General features: G+C 57.4%; 1 protein-coding gene across 1 annotated transcript in view; it reads left to right on the plus strand.

Moving 5' to 3' along the window:
• The window catches only part of SPTBN5 (spectrin beta, non-erythrocytic 5), a 55,058-nt gene that overhangs the window by 11,759 nt on the left and 21,747 nt on the right, over positions 1 to 21,552 (plus strand). Inside the window, 27 exon segments of the mRNA XM_070241851.1 lie at positions 227 to 384; positions 921 to 1,149; positions 1,970 to 2,601; positions 4,156 to 4,294; positions 4,406 to 4,638; positions 4,883 to 5,036; positions 5,125 to 5,325; positions 5,403 to 5,609; positions 7,599 to 7,799; positions 8,482 to 8,634; positions 11,109 to 11,239; positions 11,476 to 11,715; positions 12,030 to 12,317; positions 13,385 to 13,625; positions 13,779 to 13,918; positions 14,119 to 14,218; positions 14,944 to 15,123; positions 15,592 to 15,756; positions 16,214 to 16,428; positions 17,284 to 17,470; positions 17,699 to 17,899; positions 18,082 to 18,198; positions 19,298 to 19,455; positions 19,843 to 19,975; positions 20,241 to 20,386; positions 21,124 to 21,238; positions 21,374 to 21,484. Coding sequence (XP_070097952.1) covers positions 227 to 384; positions 921 to 1,149; positions 1,970 to 2,601; positions 4,156 to 4,294; positions 4,406 to 4,638; positions 4,883 to 5,036; positions 5,125 to 5,325; positions 5,403 to 5,609; positions 7,599 to 7,799; positions 8,482 to 8,634; positions 11,109 to 11,239; positions 11,476 to 11,715; positions 12,030 to 12,317; positions 13,385 to 13,625; positions 13,779 to 13,918; positions 14,119 to 14,218; positions 14,944 to 15,123; positions 15,592 to 15,756; positions 16,214 to 16,428; positions 17,284 to 17,470; positions 17,699 to 17,899; positions 18,082 to 18,198; positions 19,298 to 19,455; positions 19,843 to 19,975; positions 20,241 to 20,386; positions 21,124 to 21,238; positions 21,374 to 21,484 — 5,175 coding nt within the window.

Genomic DNA, 21,552 nt, shown 5'->3' on the forward strand with positions numbered 1-21,552 from the left:
AGCCGGGTGCTCAGAGGCGACAGCTTTCAGGTGCCCCGCTTCTTTGGAAGGACAATTTTTCTCACCCCCAATCACAGCCCACCACGAATGAAATCGAATAAAATCAGATGCTCTGAAAAGAGTGGTCCACACCCGCCTCCAGGTGTGGGGAACAGGATTACAACTGCGCCCAGCCTGCCTCTCCCACTGCCTCAGGCTCTGCCGCCTCCCCACCTGTCCCTTCCAGGAGGAGTTCGGGGCCAGCGCAGCCCTGCTGTCTGCCAAGGAAGCTCTGCTGGTCTGGTGCCAGCGGAAGACAGCCTGCTACGCCAACGTCAGCATCACCGACTTCTCCCGCAGCTGGAGTGACGGGCTCGGCTTCAGTGCCCTCATCCATGCCCACAGGTGAGCGTGAGGGAGAGGGGGCCCAGTGCCCTCCCAGCCCTGACCTGGCCTGTCAGCCTTCCTCCTGGGGCCTCCGCCACTGAGCCAACTGCTCCAGGGCTTGGGTCTTCAACCTGCCCATTCTCCTACATCCTTCTGGCCCCTGTGCCCTGGGCACAGAAATAGAGAGGGCTGATGGCTAAGGCCTGGACTATGACTACCCCTCCCCGCTTTCCTGGGAAATTCCACGGAATTGACCAGGTTTGCCTTTGACCCCTGCCTTTCTCATGTCCTGTGTCCCTGATGCTATTCTTGGTCCTCTCCCGAGCAAGTACCGGCCCTTTTAGAGCTTCTCCCCCTGCCCACGAGCCTCGCCCCTGAGCCAAATTATCCCAGGGCCCTATACCTACAGCCAGCGCCTCAGATAACTGTCAGGGGGAAACTAACGTACGAGAAGGTGTGAATGACCAATAGGACGTGTCTGCCCCTTTAACACGTCCACTTAAACCCGAGCGGTAACTTGTTCTGGTGAAGAGCACTGCCTGTTCTCTGTCCAGGCCAGACCTGCTTGACTACGGCTCCCTGCGTGCTGACCGCCCAATGCACAACCTGGACTTCGCTTTCCGCGTGGCTGAGCAGGAGCTGGGCATCGCTCAGCTGCTGGACCCCGAGGACGTGGCGGCCCTGCAGCCTGACGAGCGTTCCATCATGACCTACGTCTCCCTCTACTACCACCACTTCTCCCGCCTGCACCAGGGGCAGACTGTCCAGAGAAGGCTCGCGAAGGTTGGGCACAAAGGGAAGGGGGCATCGAGGAGAGGTGGGGGCAAGCATGAGCTCTAGAGTCAGACACGCCTGGGTTTGAAGCCTGCCTCTGCCACTTCCTAGCTGTGTGGCTTTGGCCACGTTGCCTAACTTTACTGTGCTCCAACTGTAAAATGGAGACGATAATGCCTGGGTAACAGAGGCTGCTATGAGTGTTCAAGAAAAGTGCCCAGCATGGCGCCTGGCACACAGGGAAAGCCAGGTGAGCGACAGCCCCTCCCGTCCCTCCCAGGCCCCATCCCCCTCTGCTCCTAGGCTGTTAAGCTCCTAATAGGATAAGAGGCTCAGAGAGCCGGACTCTGCAAGGACAAGCACAGAAGCAGTTCTGCTGGGCCGAGTCCATGTTTTGGGGGGCCTTTCTTATTCTCTGGACACGATGGCAGAGGCTGAGGCCAGGGAGGACTGTTCTCAGGGTTGGTGTCTCTTTGCAGGAGATGATCCAGGCCAAGGGCTCTGAGCTGCTTTAGGGGTGTGGGGGCCTCAGGGAAGGGACAGAAGGCTCAGAAAAAGAAAAATAGCACCCCCAGGGGTGAGGCCAAATGGGTACAAGATGGAACAAGGCAGGGCGGGAGCCCCACACTCTCAGGTCTGAGTATGCAATGCAGGCAGTCCCGCTTCTCTGGGGGCTGGGAGGACCCCCAGTTTAGTGCATCCTCAGTGAAGGAAGGAGATACCACCCACCTGGGCACCCCTGGCTGGCACTCAGCATCCAAAAGGGGCATGCCTCCATTCCAGGGCCTGCCCCGGGTGCCACCCTGATCCCTTCGCATGCCCCCTCCAGATCCTGCTTCAGCTCCAGGAGACAGAGGAGCTGCAGACCCAGTACGAGCACCTGGTGGCCGACCTGCTATGCTGGATTGCAGAGAAGCAGGTGCAGCTGGAGGCGCGGGATTTCCCAGACTCCCTGCCTGCCATGCGCCAGCTACTGGTGGCCTTTGCCTCCTTCCGCACCCAGGAGAAGCCACCGCGGCTGCAGCAGCGAGGGGCCACGGAGGCCCTGCTCTTCCGGCTGCAGACAGCACTCAGAGCCCAGAACCGCAGGCCGTTCCTGCCTCAGGAGGGCCTGGGCCCTGTGGAGCTGTCCCAGTGCTGGGCAGGCCTGGAGCAGGCAGAGGCCTCTCGGAGCCAGGCCCTGCAGCAGAGGCTCCTGCAGCTAGAGCGGCTGGAAACCCTGGCCCGGCGCTTCCAGTGCAAGGCGGCCCTCCGGGAGAGCTTCCTGACAGATATAGAGCACGTGCTGGGCCAAGCCACAGCCCCACCAGCCAGCCCGGCCATAGTGGAGGTGGCTGCCCAGAGGCTGGGCATGCTGGAAGCCAGCATCCTGCCCCAGGAGGGGCGCTTCCAGGCCCTAGCGGAGCTCGCGGACATCCTCCAGCAGGAACAGTACCACAGCTGGGCAGATATAGCCCGCAGGTGAGCTTCGGGCACATGAACTGTCTTCAATATAGGCTAAGGCCTTCCTAGCATAGCCCTATTTGACACATGCCCATTCCTTGCCACAGAGGAGAGGGGTGATTTATGGTTTCAGGGTTCCACTTAAAAAGATAGGACCAGCCCAGTGGCATAGTGGTTAAGTTCACATGCTCCACTTTGGAGACCCAGGATTCATAGGTTCAGATCCCAGGCATGGATCTACACATTGCTCATCAAGCCACACTGTGGCAGTGTCCCACATACAAAATAGAGGAAGGCTGGCATGGATGTTAGCTCAGGGACAATCTTCCTCAGGCAAAAAGAGGAAGACTGGCAACAGACAACAGCTCAGGGCCAATCTTCCTCACCAAAAAAATAAAAATAAAGAAATAAGAAGATCTAGCTCCCACTGATGTCTGCAATTCCACCGCCCATAATTCATCCCTTTTGGTAAAGCACTGTCCTTTCTTATTAATTCATTCACTAAACAAGCATTTATTGAGTGTCTACTACAACCCAAGCAAGGTTCTAGGTGCTAGAGATTGCGCAGTGAAGAGGTCAAATAAAAATCCCTCCCCTCATGGAGCTCACACACTACTAAGGAAAACAGACAGATAAGAAAAATATACAGTGTGTGAGACAGTGATAAAAATTAATAATAAAGCAGGATAGGGGACTATGAAGTGCCAAGGTCAGGGGAGGGGGTGGATTGGGTGGTCAGAGGAGGTTGACTTTTGAGCAAAAACCAGAAAGAAGTGAGGGGGCAGCCATCCAGGTATGGGGACAGATTGTATACCAGGCAGAGAGAAGGGCTAATGCGGTGTCCCCGGGGGGCGCATGCCTGGCATGTTTGACAAATAGCACGGAGGCCAGCGTTGGCCCAGGTGAACACGTGGTAGCTGAGGTCAGGGAGGTTCAGGGGCGAGGGGGGAGATCATGCCCAGCTCTGTAGGGCGCAGTAAAGACTTGGTTTCTACTCAGAGAAAGCTGGGAAATCACGGGAGGGCTTGAGCAGAGGAGCGGCCCAATCTAACCTGTTTCCCCGTGATCACTCTGGATGCCATGTCGGGAATAGACTGAAGGGGCAAAGTCAGAAGCAGAGGGACCAGTTATGAAGCCATTGCAATAATCCAGGTCGGAGAAGCAGGGGAGGTGATGAGAAAGGGTGGGATTCTGGATAAATTCTGAATCCAAGAGGCTTTGCAGACAGATCAGATCTGGCATGTTTGACAAATAGCACGGAGGTGTGAGAAAGTGAATTATCAAGATTTTAACCTGGGCACCTGGAAGGACGGAGTTGCTGAATGGGGACTGGAAAGAAGGCTTGGGGGGGCCATGAAGGCATAGACCTCCCAGACCCTCCTTCTGGCTTCCCTGCCTGTGTCTACGAGGCAAGGACACACTGCCCCAACCATCCCAGGCTGGGATGCGCAGAGCCCCAGCCACGGAGCTCGGGCTCCCCCAGGACAACCAAGCCCCCCACCAGCTGTGGACCCTACAGTAGCTTCCCTGCCCCAGCCCAGTGGAGACCACCCTTATTCTCACGTCCTCCAGGCAACTGGAGATCACTCGGCGTTGGGAGCGGCTCCTTCAGTGTCTGCAAGGGCAGAGGAGGCAGATGGCAGGCATGCAGCCTGTGCTGAGCCTGCTGCAGGAGGTGGAGACTGCCTCCAACCAGCTCAAGGAGCTGCAGGTGGGCCTGGACCAACAGACCCCTGGGAAACACAGCAGGGTGCACCAGCAGTGGCACTGGTGGGGACCCAGCACTCTGGGACTGCAGTGACCACTCATCATCCCTGGCCAGGTGCTAGCCAGCTCCACGGCCTGTGGGCAGCAGCTGGCAGAGGCAGTGGAGTTGATGCAGAGGCATGACCTGCTAGAGGCCCAGGTCTCAGCCCACGGAGCCCACATGAGCCATCTTGCCCGCCGGACCACGGAGCTGGACTCCTCCTTGGGCACTGGGGTGGAGGTGCTGCAGGCCAAGGCCGGGGTGCTGGCCCAGCTCCACCAGAGCCTGGTGCCTCTTGTCAGGGCCCGGTAAGAGCTTGCCCAACTCTTCCACCTTCTCCTGCCCAAGTTACCTCCCGCCCAGGTTGAAATACTGCTGGCCTGGCAGCTTCCTCTACCCTGACCCTCAGCCCCCAGGCCTCAGCCTCCCCTGTTGAGTCATCCAGGGGAAAGAAAAGTCCTGTCTATGGGGGAGCATCTGAGCCTGGTGGGCAACCCCCTCCCCAAGCCCCATGACTCCCTGAGCCCGTTGGTGGCCCTTGCTGTCCCTCAGGCGGGCCTTGCTGGAGCACACCCTGCAGCGGCTGGAGTTCCTGCATAACTGTGAGGAGGAGGAAGCCTGGTTGAGGGAGCGCCGACAGCTGGTGGAGGACACGGCCCTGGGCCGGGATCTTAGGCAGATCTCAGCGGCCCTGCAGAAACACAAGGTGCTTGATGCCCGGCGCCCCGCCGGTCCCCACCTCCCTGCTGTCCCTCCCTTCCCCTCACCGAGCTCCCTGCTTTGCGCTCCACCAGGCCCTGGAAGCTGAGCTCCGCTGCCACCAGGCTGTGTGCGCTGATCTCGTGCGGAGAGGTTGCGACCTGGGTGCCCGCGGGCCCCCGACGCAGCCGGACCCCCGGGAGCGGGCCGAGGCGGTGCAGGGCACGTGGCGGTGGCTCCGGGCCCGGGCGGCGGGACGGGGTGCGCGGCTGCAGGCAGCCCTGCTCGTCCAGCAGGTAGCGGGGCGGCGGGTGGTGGGCAGCCGGGGCGGCCGTGCAGGGTCGGCCCGCACCCAGCCAGCCCCTCCCTGCAGTACTTCGCCGACGCGGCAGAAGCGGCCTCGTGGCTACGGGAGCAGCAGTGCGCGATGGAGAGCGCGTCCTGCGGGCAGGACCAGGCGGCCGCCGAGGCCCTGCTGCGGCGCCACCTGCGGCTGGGGCGCGCCGTGCGCGCCTTCGGGGCCGAGCTGCACAGCTTGGATGAGCAGGCGCGGGCGGCGGCGGCCCGGGCAGCGCTCACGGTATGCGCGGGACCGGGAAGGGACCCAGAACGGAGGGACTACTTTCTGAAACCCTTGGGTCAGTTCATCGAACCCCCAGTTTTTAAAAAGCACGTGGGTGGTGGGCAGGTGGCCCAGCCCCATCAGTCTGTTCCATTGTCTTTCAAGAAGCTGTGTATGTAGCTCAAGGTGTGTCAAGTGCGGCCTTCAGACCCTGCACTCAGGTTTGGCTGTGCTACCCTCATCCCTGAGGAGGCTCCATGTTCGGGCTCCCTTCTCTCCGCCTGGCCATGCCCCATGCACCCTGTGGGCTGCAGCTCAGGTCCTCACTTCTCGGGAGGTGGCCTGGCCGAGTAGTCAGCAGCTGACCAGAGTTGTAGTCTCAGCCCGCACTGACCATTTATGTGGCACCTGACACAACCAGGTCTGAAAGGCCTGTGGTTCTAACTTGGCCGAGGTCGAGCTCTTCCTTTTGCATTTATTCCCTGGACCACATGATTAACAATTGCTGAAAATAGATCCACAATATGTTAGCAGTTGTCTGGTCCAACCCCCTCACTTTACAGATGAGGTGACCAAGAGACCAAGTTTCTGCCCAGGGACATGTGGTTATCCCTGCTGGAGAGGCCTCTCGACTCCCCGTCCAGGGCTGTTTCTTCCCTGTCGCTCACTGCGTGGCGGTGATGTTTAACTCCAGGCAGTTGCATTATGCTAACACCTGCTGCTTTGGGTGTTGCCTTCCTCTTGTTCTGTGTGGCCTGCTTCTCCAGTTTAACTGTGTAGACGAGTGAATGTGAGGTACCTTATCCTTCTGTGTCCTCTACTGCCTGGCCTCCTGGCATTGGTAGAGGGGTTGGGCCTGCTCCCTGGCATTTTCAGGCCCTGGCTTTGCCCAGTAATGCCAGGGGTAGGGTTGGGGGAGGTACGGAGGTGGCCCTCTGCTGCAGATGGGGAGCCACTTTGGCAGCTAACCAGAGCCTTCCATCCTCCGTACAGAGGGAGTCTCCAGAAGACTGCAGCAGGGTTGATGGGGACACACCTGGGAGACCCAAGGATGGGACCCAACTCTTAGCACCACCCAGCAGTCAGCAGCCATGTCCCCAGGTCCAGATGCACTTCATCTACAGAGGTACAAGGCCAAGACCCGGTGTGGGAGCCTCAACAGACCATCATCAATTTATTCTGTGTGGCTCCCTGGCGCATCTGAGGACTGAAGGGAGGAAATTAAGGGAAGGCCATTTTGGGCTCAGCAGAAAGAAGGACGTGGAGCTGCCTGAAATTCTGATCTCCCTTCTCCTGCTTCCTGTTTCTCTCTGTTTTCTCCCCTTTTCCAATCTGTCTCTGTGCCTCTTCCTTTTCTTCAGTTCCCTCAGCCCAACCTTGAGCAGCCAGCTTGGCTGCCACTGCTCTGTCGGACCTTTGCCCAGGGCCAGAGGCACAGAGGGACTGAGACCAGAGGCTCGTCCACCCCTACCAGGAGGCCAAGCCTGTGCTTCCTCCACCCCTCTCTGCCCCAGTTCTTGCCACCAGAGCCACTTTGCCTCCCCGTCTGCAAATGCGCCTCCCCTGGCAAGGCCCGCTGAAGCCCACCTTGTCCTTGGAATCTTTCGTGATGGCCCCAGACCGTTCTGGCCATTTTTCCCCCCGGATGCCCGTAGTATTTATCTCACACCATGCACATTGTGCTTATCTATGGGCGGTCCTAGATAGTGTCCCACTTGCTCTGGGTTTGTGACCTTGCAATCCTGAGAAGGTCATAAGCCCCTGGAAGAGAAGGTCCAGCCCTTGTCCTTCTCTTGGCCTTCCCAGGAGAGGCCCTGAAGCCTGGGCACCAGAGGGGCCCTGACACCTGGGAGCTGAAGGACTGGGAGGGCTGCCAGGCCAAGGTGCCCATCAGCCACGTCCTACAGCAGGAACCCCAGGTACCAGCACTGGCCCCGCCCTGCCAAGCCTTCTGCTACTTGCGAGGAGCCCCCTCTGGACGCACTGCTCTCTGTCCTGTCATCACAGGCGCTGTCTGCCCTGAGTTCTCCAAGGGAAGGCCGGAGGAACCTGGGGGCCTGGTGTGAGGTTTCTTGCCACTCTGGCCCCTGGGACACCCAGAAGGTGGCCCTTCCGGCTGAGCCTGACCCCAGCTTTGACCCCAACACCATACTCCAGACACAGGACCGCTTGAGCCAGGATTACGAGGGCCTGCAGGCCGTGGCAGAGGTAACCTTCCTTGTTCAAGAAACATTCATGGCGCACCTACTCTGTGCTAGACCCTGAGCGGAGAGCCCAGGGACAGAGCAGTGACTGGATGCGCTCCCTGGCCTCAAGGAGCTTACATCATGCAGAGAAGATGTGAAACAAGTCCTGAGACGGATGTGGGTGTGCTGGGAGCATGTGAGAGGGGAGCCCAGGTCAGGCGGGGGAGTCAGGGAGGGCGGCTCTGGGGGAAGGAGATTTAGGCTGTGACTTGAACAAGGAGAAGCTGAGAGCAGGTGAAGCCAGAAGGAGGGCAGAGGAGGTGGCGGGGAGGCAGTGTTCTGGGCAGGGCCTGTGCAAAGGCAGGAAAGAGGCCCCATGGAGGAGCGAAGGCGGGTGCCCGGAGCACAGAGGTGAGGCAGAAGGTAGAGGAAAGCCTGGAGAGGGAGTGGGCCGGTGGGCGGGGCCAGTCCCATGGGAGAGGTGGGGGTTGTACCTTAGAGCCCAAAGGCGCGAAAGGGCAAGATCAGATGAGCACGCTGCCAGAGCCCCTAACCCGATGCTGAGTTCTTGCCAGCTCCCTTCCCTGACCCCTGACAGAGAATGCAGGGCCCTCTCTGCCCTGGCCCTGGGCTCTGTGTTTGGGGGTGATGGGGACCAGCTCTGAGCACCCTGTAGAGGGCACTGACGCTCCCCCCATCCTCAGCACCGCAGGGCCCAGTTGGAGGAGGCGGTGGCCCTCTTTGGCTTCTATGGCTCGTGTGAGGAGCTCCAGTCCTGGCTGGAAAACCAGACAGCGCTGTTCCTAACACTGCAGCCCCAGTCCGACAACGTGGAGGTCCTGCAGCTCAAATACGAGGTATAGCCCCCGTGACGCTGAGGGGGGGTCTCAGCTGCTTGGTCCTGCTGCCCCTCCTTGTTCCTGTCCTTCACGCCTCTTCCTCAGTTCTCTGTGTTAACTGTGCTCCTTTCTCAGAGGAGGAAGCTAAGGGAGCTGGCCGTGAGTTTTTTATCGATGTGTACTTGACATACGACGTTATATTAGTTTCAGGTGTACAACATAGTGACTCGATATTCGTATATATTATGAAATGATCACCACCAGTCTAGTTAACATTTGTCACCATACATAGCTACAGAATTTTTTCTTATGATGAGAACTTTTAAGATTACTCTCTTAGCAACTTTCAAATATGCAATACAGTATTATTAACTACAGTTGCCATGCTGTACATTACATCCCCATGACTTATGTATTTTATAACTGGGAGTTTGTACGTTAGACTACCTTCACCCGTTTTGCCCCCTCCCCATACCCTAACTCTGGCAACCACCAATCTGTTGTCTATATCTAGGAGCTTGTTTTCTTTAGATCCCACATGTAAGTAAAATCATATGATATTTGTATTTCTCTGTCTGACTTATTTCACTTAGCATAATGCTCTCAAGGGCCATCCTTGTTGTCCTAAATGGCAAGATTTCATTCGTTTTTATGACCAAATAATATTCCATTGTATGTGTATATGTATATCCATATGTGTGTGTGTGTGTGTGTGTGTATACACACGCCACATTTTCTTTATCTATTCATCCGTTAAAAGACTCTTAAGTTGTTTCCACGTCTTGGCTGTTGTAAATAATGCTGCAATGAACGTGGAGGAACAGGTATCTCTTCGAGTTAGTGTTTTCATTTCCTTTGGATAAATACCCAGAAATGGAATTGCTGGACCATATGGTGGTTCTATTTTTAATTTTTTGAGGACCCTCCATACTGTTTTCTATTGTGGCTGCACTAGTTTACATTCCCACCAACAATGCACGGTTCCCTTTTCTCCACAGCCTCGCCAACATTTATTTGTTATCTTTTTGATAATAGTCATTCTGACAGGTGTGAGGTGATGTCTCTGGGGTTTTGATTGGTGTTTCCCCGATGATTAGTGGTGGTGAGCATCTTTTCATTACCTGTTGGGCATCTGTATGTCTTCTTTGGAAAAATGTCTATTCAGATCCTCTGCCTGTTTTTAAATCAGATTGTTTGGGGTTTTTTGCTATTGAGTTGTATGAATTCTTTATATATTTCGGATATTAACCCCTTATCAGATAAGTGGTTTGTGAATATTTTCTCCCATTCCCATTTTTTATGCTATCAGTGGTTTCCTTTGCTGTGCAGAAGTGTTTGATGTAGTTCTACTTCTTTAGTTTTGCTTTTGTTGCCTTTACTTTTGGTTCAAATCCAAAAAAATTATTGCCAAGACCAGTGTCAAGGAGCTTACCACCTATGTTTTCTTCTAGGGGTTTTATGGTTTTAAGTCTTACATTCACGTCTTTAATCCATTTTGCATTAATTTTTGTGTATGGTGTAAGATAGTGGCTCAGTTCCATTCTTTTGCGCATGGCTGTCCAGTTTTCCCAACACCATTTATTGAAAAGACTGTCCTTTCTCCATTGTATATTCTTGACTCTTTTCTTGTAAATTAATTGACCATATTAAGCATGGATTTATTTCTGGGCTCTCTATTCTGTTCCATCAATCTATGTGTCTGTTTTTATGCCAATACCATACTGTTTTATTACTATAGCTTTGTGTTATAGTTTGAGATCAGGAAACGTGATGCCTCCAGCTTTGTTCTTCTTTCTCAGGATTGCTTTGGCTATTCAGGGTCTTTTGTGGTTCTATACAAATTTTAGGATTATTTGTTCTATTTCTGTGAAAAAGTGTCATTGGAATTTTCATAGAGATTGCATTGAATCTGTAGATTGCTTTGGGTAGTATGGACATTTTAGCAATATTAATTCTTCCAATTCATGAACATGGAATATCTTTCCATTTATTTGTGTTTTCTTCAGTTTCTTTCATCAATGTCTTGTAGTTTACAGCGTACAGGCCTTTTACCTCCTTGGTTAAATTTATTCCTAGGTATTTTATTATTTTTGATGAAATTGTAAGTGGGATTGTTTTCTTAATTTCTCTTTGTGATAGTTCATTATTAGTGTATAGAAATACAACAGATTTTTGTATATTGATGTTTGTATCCTATGACTTTACTGAATTCATTTATTCGTTCTCACAGTTGTTTGATGGAGTCTTTAGGGTTTTCTATATTGTGTCATCTGCAAATAGTCTCAGTTTTACTTTTTACTTTCCAATTTGAATGCCTGGCCTTGAATTTTTAAAGGGTCCTCCCAGCCCTGTAAGGATGCAGATCCCTGTCCTGCCAAAGGGGTGCAGCTTGAACATCTCTGTAGCAGAGCGTGTCAGAGGTCATTCACAGTCTTGAGGGGAGTGTGGGAGGAGAAAAAGCCCCCTCAAGCCCTGGGTCCTCCTTTCCCCAGAACTTCCTCTCTGCTCTGGCTGTGGGAAGGGGCCGCTGGGCTGAGGTCAGCAGCTCTGCTGAGCAGCTGAAGCAGAGATGTCCTGGAGACTCCCCCCGAATCCAGCGACAGCAGGAGGAACTGAGCCAGAGGTGAGAACGAGGAGGGAGTGCGGGGTAATGGACGTAGGCTGGGTGCCTGGGCCCGAGGGCCTGCTCAGCTGCCTCCTGAGATGCCAGGAGGAAAGACTGAACATGTCGGAGACAGGGAGTAACAGGTATGGGGACAGCCTGCCTGGCTGCTTCTGTCATGTGAGCCTCTGGCCGAGGCCCTAGGATGGACAGAAGGGTGTCCCTGTGATGGAGACAACCCTATTCCCTCTGCCCAGGTGGGGGCAGCTGGAGTCCCTGAAGAAAGAAAAAGAAATGCAGCTGGCGCACACCGCAGACGTGTGCAGTTTCCTGCAGGAGTGTGGAGCCACACAGGTCCAGCTGCAAAACGTGATACTCCAGCTGGAAGCCCTGGAGCCGGGGCGCTCAGAGGACAGCCACCGCATCCTACACCTGGCCCAGCAGAAGATGCCAGCGCTAGAGAAGAGCATCCACTCCCTGCAAAGGGTGGCCATAAAGTACGGCCTGGGTTTGGCCGGGTGACTGTGCCCTGAGGGGCAGGGAAGGCCTGAGCAGGGTTATGGAATGAGAAAGGGGACAGAAGCGGGGATGAGGAGGATGGGCAGGATGTGCTGTTTGAAGGGTAGGGACGAAGATGGGGGAACAGCTTGAGAACATGCTCGTGGGGAAAGGGAGAGCCACACGGGTTTGCTGCCCCTACGTCGAGGGTGAAGTGGGAGTTCCGAGTAGCCCCCACTTCCCCTGGGGAACACAGGTCTGGGCACCAAGCCCAGGGCAGGGCACTGACTGGGCGGTGGGCCCCGTCCACCAGAGTCAAGGAGTCAGGCCCTGCAGAGAGCCAGTCCCTGCAAGAACAGGTGGAGATGCTGCAGGGGCTGCTGGAACGAGCGCAGCAACAAGTGGCCCAGCGGGCCAGCACCCAAGCTGGGGTGCGGGCCAGGCAGAGCTTCCTGCAAGAGAGCCAGCGGCTGCTGCTGTGGGCAGAGAGTGTCCAGGCTCAGCTGCGCAGTGAGGAGGAGATGGGGGACGTGGCCTCAGCCCAGCGGCTGCTGACGGAGCACCAAGACCTGCTGGAGGAGATACACCTGCAGCAGGCGAGGTCAGGACAGGAGGGTGGACAGGGCGTGCTTCAGGATGGCCGAGGCCTGTGGGGATGGGCCACCCAAGGGAGGGAGGCAGGAAGCAGTGTGTCATCCAGGAGAGGGGCCCAGGCTGGTGTCTGGCATGGTGCTTGAGATTTTCAAGGAGGGGATGTAACCGGGGACTAGTCAGGCAAAGTGCATACTTTAGAGAGGGATCCAGGGCAGAGTCTGAGCTTCCTGGAAGGTTCTATCCAGTCCAGGCCTGGCTGTACCTTATCCAGGTGACCCTAGTGGGTTGCTTTCAGTCAGGGCAGCCTAGCCTCCCTGGCCATTCTGGGTAATGCAGACCCCACTAGCCCCTGGAGTCAAATGGCTCAGGACCCCCCATGGGACTAAGACACCCACCTCCTCAGTATGGCGATGCCTCCCCTCCTGCAGGGATGACAGTGCAGGTTTGTCCGGCGGGCGGGGTCACTGAGTACAGTCCTCAGGCTGTGCCCCACCCGAGAGGACTTGACAGGTGGCCAAGCAGGCACTGAATCCATTCCATCCTCAGCTCGCCGGACTCTCCTATCCGGTTCAGGGCTGCGTCAGCTCAGAGGAAGTGGAGCCTCTTCCTAATTCACTCAAAGGTGTCACCTGTTCCCAAGCTGTGTGCCTGGGGGCTGCGCCAGGCTGAGAGGGACGGGTGCCTTTTCTAATTGCTCGAGGCTCCATGTGGGCTTGCTGTGGTCCTGCCCTCAGGCATGTACGCCATGTGAGCGATTTTTCTGTGTGGTGCTATCTCAGCTTGTCTACTTATCTGGGCATCGGCCATTAGAATGGCCAACTGTAGCACGGGTGTGACATGGCAGGGAGCGTGGAACCACTGAGTCCTGACTCCTGTGCTGGGCCCATTACCTTCAGTGCCTCACCAATGGGCCAGGGCACAGCTGTCCCGTGGGATGAGTGAACCAATGAGGCTAACCAGCCTCAGTTACCCTTCCACCAGAGCTCCAAAAGGAATAACCATGGAAGCGAGAGGGGAGGAAGGTCAGGGAGAGGAGTGGCCAGGCTTTGACCCTCTGCCTGTCGTCCTGGTCAGGCTGCAGCAGCTGGAGGCTCAGGGCCAGCCCATGGCAGCCTTGGACTCCCCGGACTCCCAAGAGGTGGCCAGCGCTCTGAGGCTCCTGGGCCAGCAAGGCCGGAGGCTGATGGCCGCCTGGGAGCAGAGACAGCAGCGGCTGCAGGAGGGGCTGGAGCTGCAGAGGTTCAGTCGAGAAGTGGATGGTTTCACCGCCACCTGTGCCAACCACGAGGCCTTCCTGCAGCTGGACAGCCTTGGGGTATGGAGCCAGGGATGTGCAGCTGGGGTGCTGCGTCCCCATCACTGGAGGGAGCTTGGAAGCCAGGCTGGGCAGGAGGCCTCTGGGCCAGCAGTGGGTGAGATGGTGCTGACCGCCATCCTCCCAGCGTGACCCTGCTCTCTGCACCCCTAGGAGGACGTGGTGGAGGCTCAGAGCCTGCTGCAGCGGCACCAGGAGTTTGGGTGGCTCCTGGGTGCCCTCGGCCCTCGGGCAGAGGCTCTACAGGCACATGGCAAGAAGCTGGCTCAGAGCCAACATGCTGCTGCACACAAGTGAGCCTGGGCCTGTCCAGGCAGCACCTGCCCTGCTTTCCTTCTCAGCCTGCACAGCCTGTTGCCCTGAGGCTGGGAGAGTGGATGGGGAGTAGGGGGCCAGAGGGTGCACCCTGGGGGTGGAGGGGCCCAACCTTTGGGGTGGCCCTGGGGCAGAGTGGAGCCCTCCCACACCCTCCCCGCCTCCACCTGCCCTCCAGGGTCAGAGAGCAGCTGCAGGGCATCCAGGCACAATGGACCAGGATCCAGGAGAGGAGTGAGCAGAGGAGGAAGCAGCTGCAGGCTTCCCTCCAGCTCCAGGTGAGGGGCCGGCCCAGGTGCCTGAGGCTTTCCGAGAGGAATGCCTGAGTCCACTGCTGCGCGAACGACTGTGCACTATGCAGGGCACTTTACAGTTTACCAAGCACTTTCCCACGTATTATGTCCCTGACCCTCACAGCACCTCCTGTGACACAGGCCTTGGGGCTCTGATTTTTCCAGATGAGGGAAACTGAGGCTGAGGCTGCACTGCTCAGAGGCAGGGCTGGGCCCAAAGTCTTGAATAACCCGCTTGCCCTCCCTCATCCAGCTCTCCCCCTTCCCCATCATTTCTGGCCACACTCTGGGCTCTCACATGCACGGTAGGCACCAGGTTCAGGCCCTGGCTCTGTCAGATATTTGCTCAGCCCCACAGGGGCTCAGAGCTGGACTGGTCCACAGGCCTCCCAGAGCTTCAGCCTGTTTGGAGACATGGCCAGACATGATCTGATGTGGGCAGAGTAGGGGGACTGACCAGGCGCTCCTCTACCATGGGGCCCAGGCCCTGAGTCCCCAGGCCTCCTCCTGTGAGGGCGACAGTCCCCTCGATTTCCATTTCCCTGTCCTCACTGGGGAGCGGTAACCCCAGCCCCACCTCTCTTGCACCCTAGGACTGGCTCTGGGTCCCGCTCCTCCCCACGGGGGTCCCTGAGACCCCTCTCCCCAGAGGTCCTCGCACCAGCCCTCACTCCCGGTCTGAGACCCACTCTCTCCTGGTTCTCGGGCAGGAATGGAAGCAGATTGTGGCGGAGCTGATGCTGTGGATGGAGGAGAAGGGGCTGGTGACGGCCGAGAGCCCTCCCGAGCCCTCCCGAGAGCCCGGCAGCGTCCTGCAGAAACTCAAGCAGCACGAAGCAGCTGAGCGCGAGCTGCTGGCCGCCCGTGGGCACCTGGAGGGCCTGCGGCAGGTGGGGGCGCTAGGCAGCGGGTACAGGGCCTACTCATCTTCAAATGCCCAGCCCAGCCATGCAGCAGGTTTTCATGGAAACAACTCACTGAAGGAAGCCTCAGCCTCAGTTACCATGGAATGAGGATCGTCCAGCTTCCTCTTTCACCACCCACCCTCCTTCACTCAGCCAGGCACCCGTCCCCTCACCTCTCGGGCCAGCTCCGGAGCCTACTGCCTCCACCTGAACGTCACCATTCCCCTGGCAGCCTGATGCCCACTCGCCCTGTCCTACTTGCTGGTGTCAGGGGAAAGCCTCTCACCTCTGCCCACAGATTTGGGGCTACATGAACTGCTTGAGCCCTTGCAGCCTGTGGAACGCAGCTTGTAGCCAGCCACCCCTCACCTCTGCCACATGGGTCCAGCGTGCTGCAGCCGTTCATGATACCAGCAGCTCAACAAAACTCCCTGGCCTTTGTCTCCACTGCAGGCCGGGAGAGAGCTGTTGAGCAGCAGGCTCAGTGCTCAGGAGGACGTGCAGGCCAGGCTTCAGGGCCTGAGTAGCAAGTGGGAAGAGTTGAACCTCAAGATGGCAGAGCGTGGGGACCAGCTCCGGCAGGCTAGGCAGCAGGACCAGCTCCGGGGGCTGCTGCAGGTCGGCCAAAGAGGGGGGGCAGGGCACAGGAGGGAGACTGAGGCTGGGCTGGGCTGGGAACAGGCAGGATGGGAAGGGGAGGGAGGAATCTGGTGTCCTGCTGACTCTGGAGCAGCCCTGGGAAGACCTGCAGCCTCTGGAGGCCTCTGGCCTGTGACAAGTTGAGCCTGGCTTTACCCACCAATAGGCCAATACAAGATTGTCTCCTGGGTGCTCAATGTATGAGCAGCACAACTTGAGTCCCCCAGGGAGGAAGAAGGGGACAGGATATTCATGAGGCTCTGGGGGAAGGTTTGGGCACCTCTGGTGGGGGGTGGGCAGTGGCGGGGACAGATGTCCCCAATAGATCCCTGGTGAATCTGGTGTGCTACCAGCACTGCAGCCTTAGAGCCCAGGAAGGGCCACTTGCTGGCCTATACATGGAGAGCCTAATGCAGCGCCCTGCAACCCTCCCCAGGATGCCAAGGAGAAGATGGAGCAGCTAGAGGGGGCCCTGCAGGGCGCAGAAACAGGGCAGGACCTGAGCTCCAGCCGGAGGCTGCAGAAACAGCACCACCAGCTGGAGGGCGAGAGCCAGGCACTGGCCGGGAAGATGGCCGCCCTCGTCTCCCAGGCCCTCAACATGGTCAATTCCCAGACCATCGTGGAGGAGACCCAAAAGTACCTCCAGAGGTACTTGCCTGCTTGTTCCATCTTCACCGCACTGTGTGTCACCCCTAATGTGAACATGAGGGCAGTTTCACCCAGTGAGCCCAGCAGGGTGGCACCTACAGGACCTGAGGTCATCCAAACCTCCTGCCCTTTTGAGTAGAGTCGTTCCCAGGGAGGGCAAGTCAGAGACCCCCAGCTAGGCATCCTAAGCGCCCCATGTTCTGAAGTCAGGAGGGTCGTCTGGGTGGGAGGTTGGGCCCTGCACCCTCTCCAGCTGCCTCCCCGTTGTCAGATGAGGCTTCCCCGTGCCCCACCTTGTTCCTCATGGGCCCCTGACTGGGCTGTCAATCTACAGAAACAGAAACCCTTTTAAGAGGCAAAACCTTTACTTGGGATCAAAGAATTGCAATTCAGGGAGCACAGATTCAGGAAGAAACCCAAATAGTGTCCTGATTATAGGAGAGGGGCTCAGGGTTTTTATGGGAAAAGGAAGGATGAGGTGAGTTGTGTTAAAGACGAGTTCATTGGTACCAAATGGGGTAGGCTGGGTTTGTACTTCATAGATTGACTTGAGAATCGCTCATCAGGCAAAAAGCTAGACTCGCACTTCATTGACTGGTCGACATTCGGTCATCAGCAAAGTCCAGTTTCATCAGTCCTTACAGACAGGATATTTTTGTCTTTACTGGCTTCCTGGAATGTTGGTGGTTTGGTCCACTTTGGAAGATAAAGAAAACAAGACATGCTCTGAAATGGCGGCTCTGGCTCTGTTTTAATATGACACCACTTGTGTCATCTTTCACAGGGTCAAGGAAAGGACTGAGGGTTTGACCTTGCCTATTCCCAACCTCTCCCATCCCTTCTGCCTCCGCCCAGGTTTGAGTCCCTGAAGGGACGTCTGGCCGCCCGGCAATGGCAGTTGCAGGCCTCAGTTGAGCTGTACCAGTTCTACCAACTGAGCAGCATGGAGCTCACGTGGGTGGCTGAGCACATGCCCAGTGCCAGCTCCACCGGCTCCACCAAGTGCTTACATGGTGCCCAGAGCCTTTGCCACAAACACGAGGTAACGGCCCCCTTTTTCTCCCAGGATCCCTGATGTCCCATTCGCATACCTTAGAATTCCTCTGCCGCTGCTCGGGGTGTCCTGATTTCCAAGTCTCTGCCCCAGCTATTCTCTGCCTGCGAGTTTTGCCATGCCTGGAGCCCAGAGCCGCATCCATGGCTCTGTTCCTGGCACCCCGTGGCTAAGGGAATCTTGGAGGCAGCAGCCGCTCCTGCTGTTCTGTGGCAGGAGCTCCAAGCAGAAGTGAAAGCCCACCAGGGTCAGATGCAACGGCTACTGGATTCCGGACGGAGCCTGGCAGCCTCAGGGCACCCCCAAACCCGGGACATCATAAAGCAGTGCCAGGAGCTGGAAGACCACTGGGTAGAGCTGGAGCATGCATGTGAGGCACGGGCTCGGTGCCTGCAACAGGCTGTCACTCTCCAGCAGGTAGGATGCAGAGAGCACAGGGTCAGGGGAAATGGCAAAAGCTGGACAGATGCTGGCTAGTCCCCATGTGGGCACAGAAACATCTTTGTGCTGGCTGCTGGAGAACCTAGCTTGATGTCCCCAAGGGGTGATGGAGGGTCCCATCTGAGATCATCGAGCTGAGTCGGCACCATTCTTGGCAGTATTTTCTGGATGCATCAGAGCTGCAGGACTGGGTGGAGGAGAAGTGGCCACTGGTGAGCAGTCAGGACTATGGTGGAGACGAGGCAGCCACTCTCAGGCTCATTAAGAAGCATCAGGTACCATGTCCTGAGCGTCTCTCATCAGTCTGAACTTGGGTAATGATGGGCCATGAGGAAAAGGTCTGTCACACACCCAAAGGGCACATCCTACTTCTTGGAGGCATGAAGCCCTGCTCTTTCTTCCTGAAGACATGGCCAGCCCCTTCCCCGCCACCCGCCCCATCCTGCAGGGCCTCTCCTCATCCCTAGGGCTCCCGTTCTTCAGAGGCAGCCCTTGGAAGAAGGCATCCCCCTTGTTTACTCTCTTTAGTAGTCTACACCCCTGTGGCCTCGGGATTTCTCTGCCTTCTCTTCTCGCTTGCCCTCCTCCCACTGGCACTTTCTTCTCTCTTGGGGGTTCTTCCTCCCATACTTTGAATATCATCCTTTGAGTTAACCAAATGCCCTTCCTGAAATCTGACCCCTCCATACACACAAACATCCCCTGATTAAAGGGAGAGAGGCCTGGAACACCTCCTCCTTCCTGGAATCAGACCCTCGGGACCACACCAGCTCCAAAGCTGGGACCACAGCAATCCTAGTTCCTGCTGTCACTGAAATGTCCTCTTGTCTGGGCATGTTTTCCCAGGTAGCCCTGGTGGCCCATGTTCCAGGGTCCTGTGACTGAGGACTTTAGTGAGCCATTCCTATGGAGTGTGCCTGTAGCCGTGGCCTCATGGGGCTTCAGTGTTCCAGGCATCCTGGGCAGCTTGCTTAACTCTGCCCATCTCATATACTTTGGTGTTAGGGTTCAGTTCAGTGCCTCCTCTGCCCTCCCTTCCTTGGCCCAGATTACCCAGTATTCACCCCTCCCTGCTAAATAGTGAGCCCTCTGAGAACACAGACCATGTCTTCACTTTTGTGAAACAGTGAGAACTCTATCAGTATTGGGTAGGTGGATGATGGATGTGTGGGTGGACAGATGGGTTGGCGGATAGATGGATGGGTGGATCAATGGGTGAATAGATGGGTGGGTGGATGGGTGAGTGGATGGGTGGGTAGACGAGTGGAAGGGGGTAGATGGATGGGTGAGTGGAGAGACAAGTGAGTGGGTGGATGGATGGGTAGATGAATGAGTCACCCACTCTGAGCCTGGCATGGGTCCCTGTGCTGGCAGACTCTGCAGCAGGAACTAGTTCTTTGTTGGAGCTCCATGGAGAAGCTTGACCAACAAGCCCAGACCCTCACTGGCCCTGTGGCCTCTGAGCAGCTGCGTGCAGTGCAGAGGAGGCTCTGGGAGCAGCTGCAGGCGCTGCAAGAGTTGTCAGTCTCACGGTGAGGGTCATTGTACCCACTCTGGGTACGGGGGGCCTAGCCACGGTTGACTGTTCCCATACCATGACCTTGAGTTGGAAGGAACCCATGACCCCAGGCCGACAGAGATGTGTCAGATGAGGCCTTGCTGGGTGTTGCTCACCTCTCTCCATAAATTCCTCAGTGAGGACCCACTGGGCAGGAACGCGGACCCCCAGCTCCTAGCTCTCTGAGTCTTCCCACATCCACACCCTCACCTGCCCTACTGGCCTTCCTGAGTCTACTTCTCCCTGAATCCAGAGCTGCAGGCTTGGGCAGAGACCATCAGGTCACCCCCCTTAGGCTGGGCCAGCCCTCCCCAGGGGGCTGGGCAGCTAACTTGTGGGGAACTGTGGGCTGTCCTCACAGGGATCGGGAGCTGGAGGGGACCCTGAAGCTGCACGAGTTCCTGAGGGAGGCTGAGGAGCTGCAGAGCTGGCTGGCTAGCCAGAAGCAGACAGCCAGAGGAGAGAGCCTCGGAGAGGACCACGAGCAGGTCCTGGTGAGGAAAGGGCTGGGGCAAGGAGGAACACCTGAGGCAGAGCCCTGGGGCGAGGGGGCCCAGCCAGGCTGGGCTGTGTGGAGAAGGGGGCTGTGGGAGCCAAGAGCCCTGGCCGAAGACAGGCCTTCTGAGTAGAGTGGGCAGGCTCTGCGGCTGCCAAGCCCCCAGGGTGCCCAGATGGTCACTGAGGTCCTTCGCTTCCCAAGCTGCTTGCTGTCTTATCAGCTGAGTGCCACCCTGTCACCTCCTCCCCTCTTCTCCTCAGCACCTCTGCACTAAGTTTGCAAAGTTTCAGTGCCAAGTGGAGCTGGGCGGCCAGCGAGTGGCAACCTGCCAGCAGCTGGCAGAGAGCCTACTGGAGCATGGACACAGCGCTGGCCCCAAGGCCTGCCAGAGGCAGCAGGATCTGCAGTGAGTGCCCAGCAGAGCAGGCCAGGGCCATGGGATTGGGGGAGCGTGCTGGGCAGGCAGGTCCTGGAGTGCAAGGAGAGGGCAGCATGCTCCCAGGGCCACACTTGCTCTGCCTGCCCATGCCGAATCTGGAGAGGCGCTGGTTCTGGAAAGGCTGAGGCCGCCACAGGTGGCCGTGGCCTGTGAAGGGAGTCGAGGCTGGGGGTGCAGGTCCGAGAGCCCCGCCCAGACCTCCAGGGGCACTCTTCCAAACCACAGGCTTCCAGGACTTGGAGGAGGAGCTGTGGGAAGCCCCCCTGCTGTCCACCCGGCTGGTTTGAATCTGCCCCAAGCCTGTGAGCTGTGAGGCAAGGTCGTGACTTGTCCATAACCCCTAGCATGGAGCCGGCTGGCAGAAGCCTCAGGAGCTCAGGGAGAGTGGGCCGAGTACAGGAGGCACGGAGAGAAGAGGGGCCACTGCCCTCGACCGTTTATAGTCTGGTTGACGTGTCGAGACCGGGACACACTGGATATATCACAAAGCACAGGAATTGGCTCAGTGATGAGCGTGGCAGCAGCGCAGGACTCGGCTCCTAGGAAAGCTGAAGAGACAGGCTCCAGGGAGGAGGGTTTGCAGCAGGGCCGAGCTCTGGAAGCAGCCCCGAGAGGAGAGGGCTGACCCGGCCTAGCGAGGGGGTGGAATGAGGCACTGGGTCAATGGCTGATCTGCTGCTGGTCTCCTGCCCATCTGGGAACAGGGCCGCCTGGTTGGAGCTGTGGGAGCTGACCCAGGCCCGAGGCCGCCTGCTCCGAGATGCTGAGATTGCCCTCAAAGTTCACAGAGATCTGTGGGAAGCCCTCACCTGGGTCCAGGTGTGAGCCAGGGGAGAGGGAGGGGGTTCTTTCTAGAAGTGGATCCACCCAGGCTCAGCACACCGCCCCCCCCCCCCCCCCCCCCCCCCCCCCCCCGCTCCATTCCTGATCCCCATGGCCATCTCCTCTCCTCAGGAAAAAGCCGCAAGCCTCCCCAGGGACGTGGCCCAAGACCTGCGTGGGCTGGAGGCCCAGCTGAGGAGACACGAGGGGCTGGAGCGTGAACTCCTAGGCACTGAGCGGCAGGTGAGCCCAGGTCTGGCTGCCTCTCCCCCTCAGGCCTCTCAGGCCCCCTCAGGCCTGCCCATCTATTC

This window comes from Equus caballus, chromosome 1 (assembly GCF_041296265.1).
Source record: "Equus caballus isolate H_3958 breed thoroughbred chromosome 1, TB-T2T, whole genome shotgun sequence".
NCBI classification, from domain to species: Eukaryota; Metazoa; Chordata; class Mammalia; order Perissodactyla; family Equidae; genus Equus; species Equus caballus.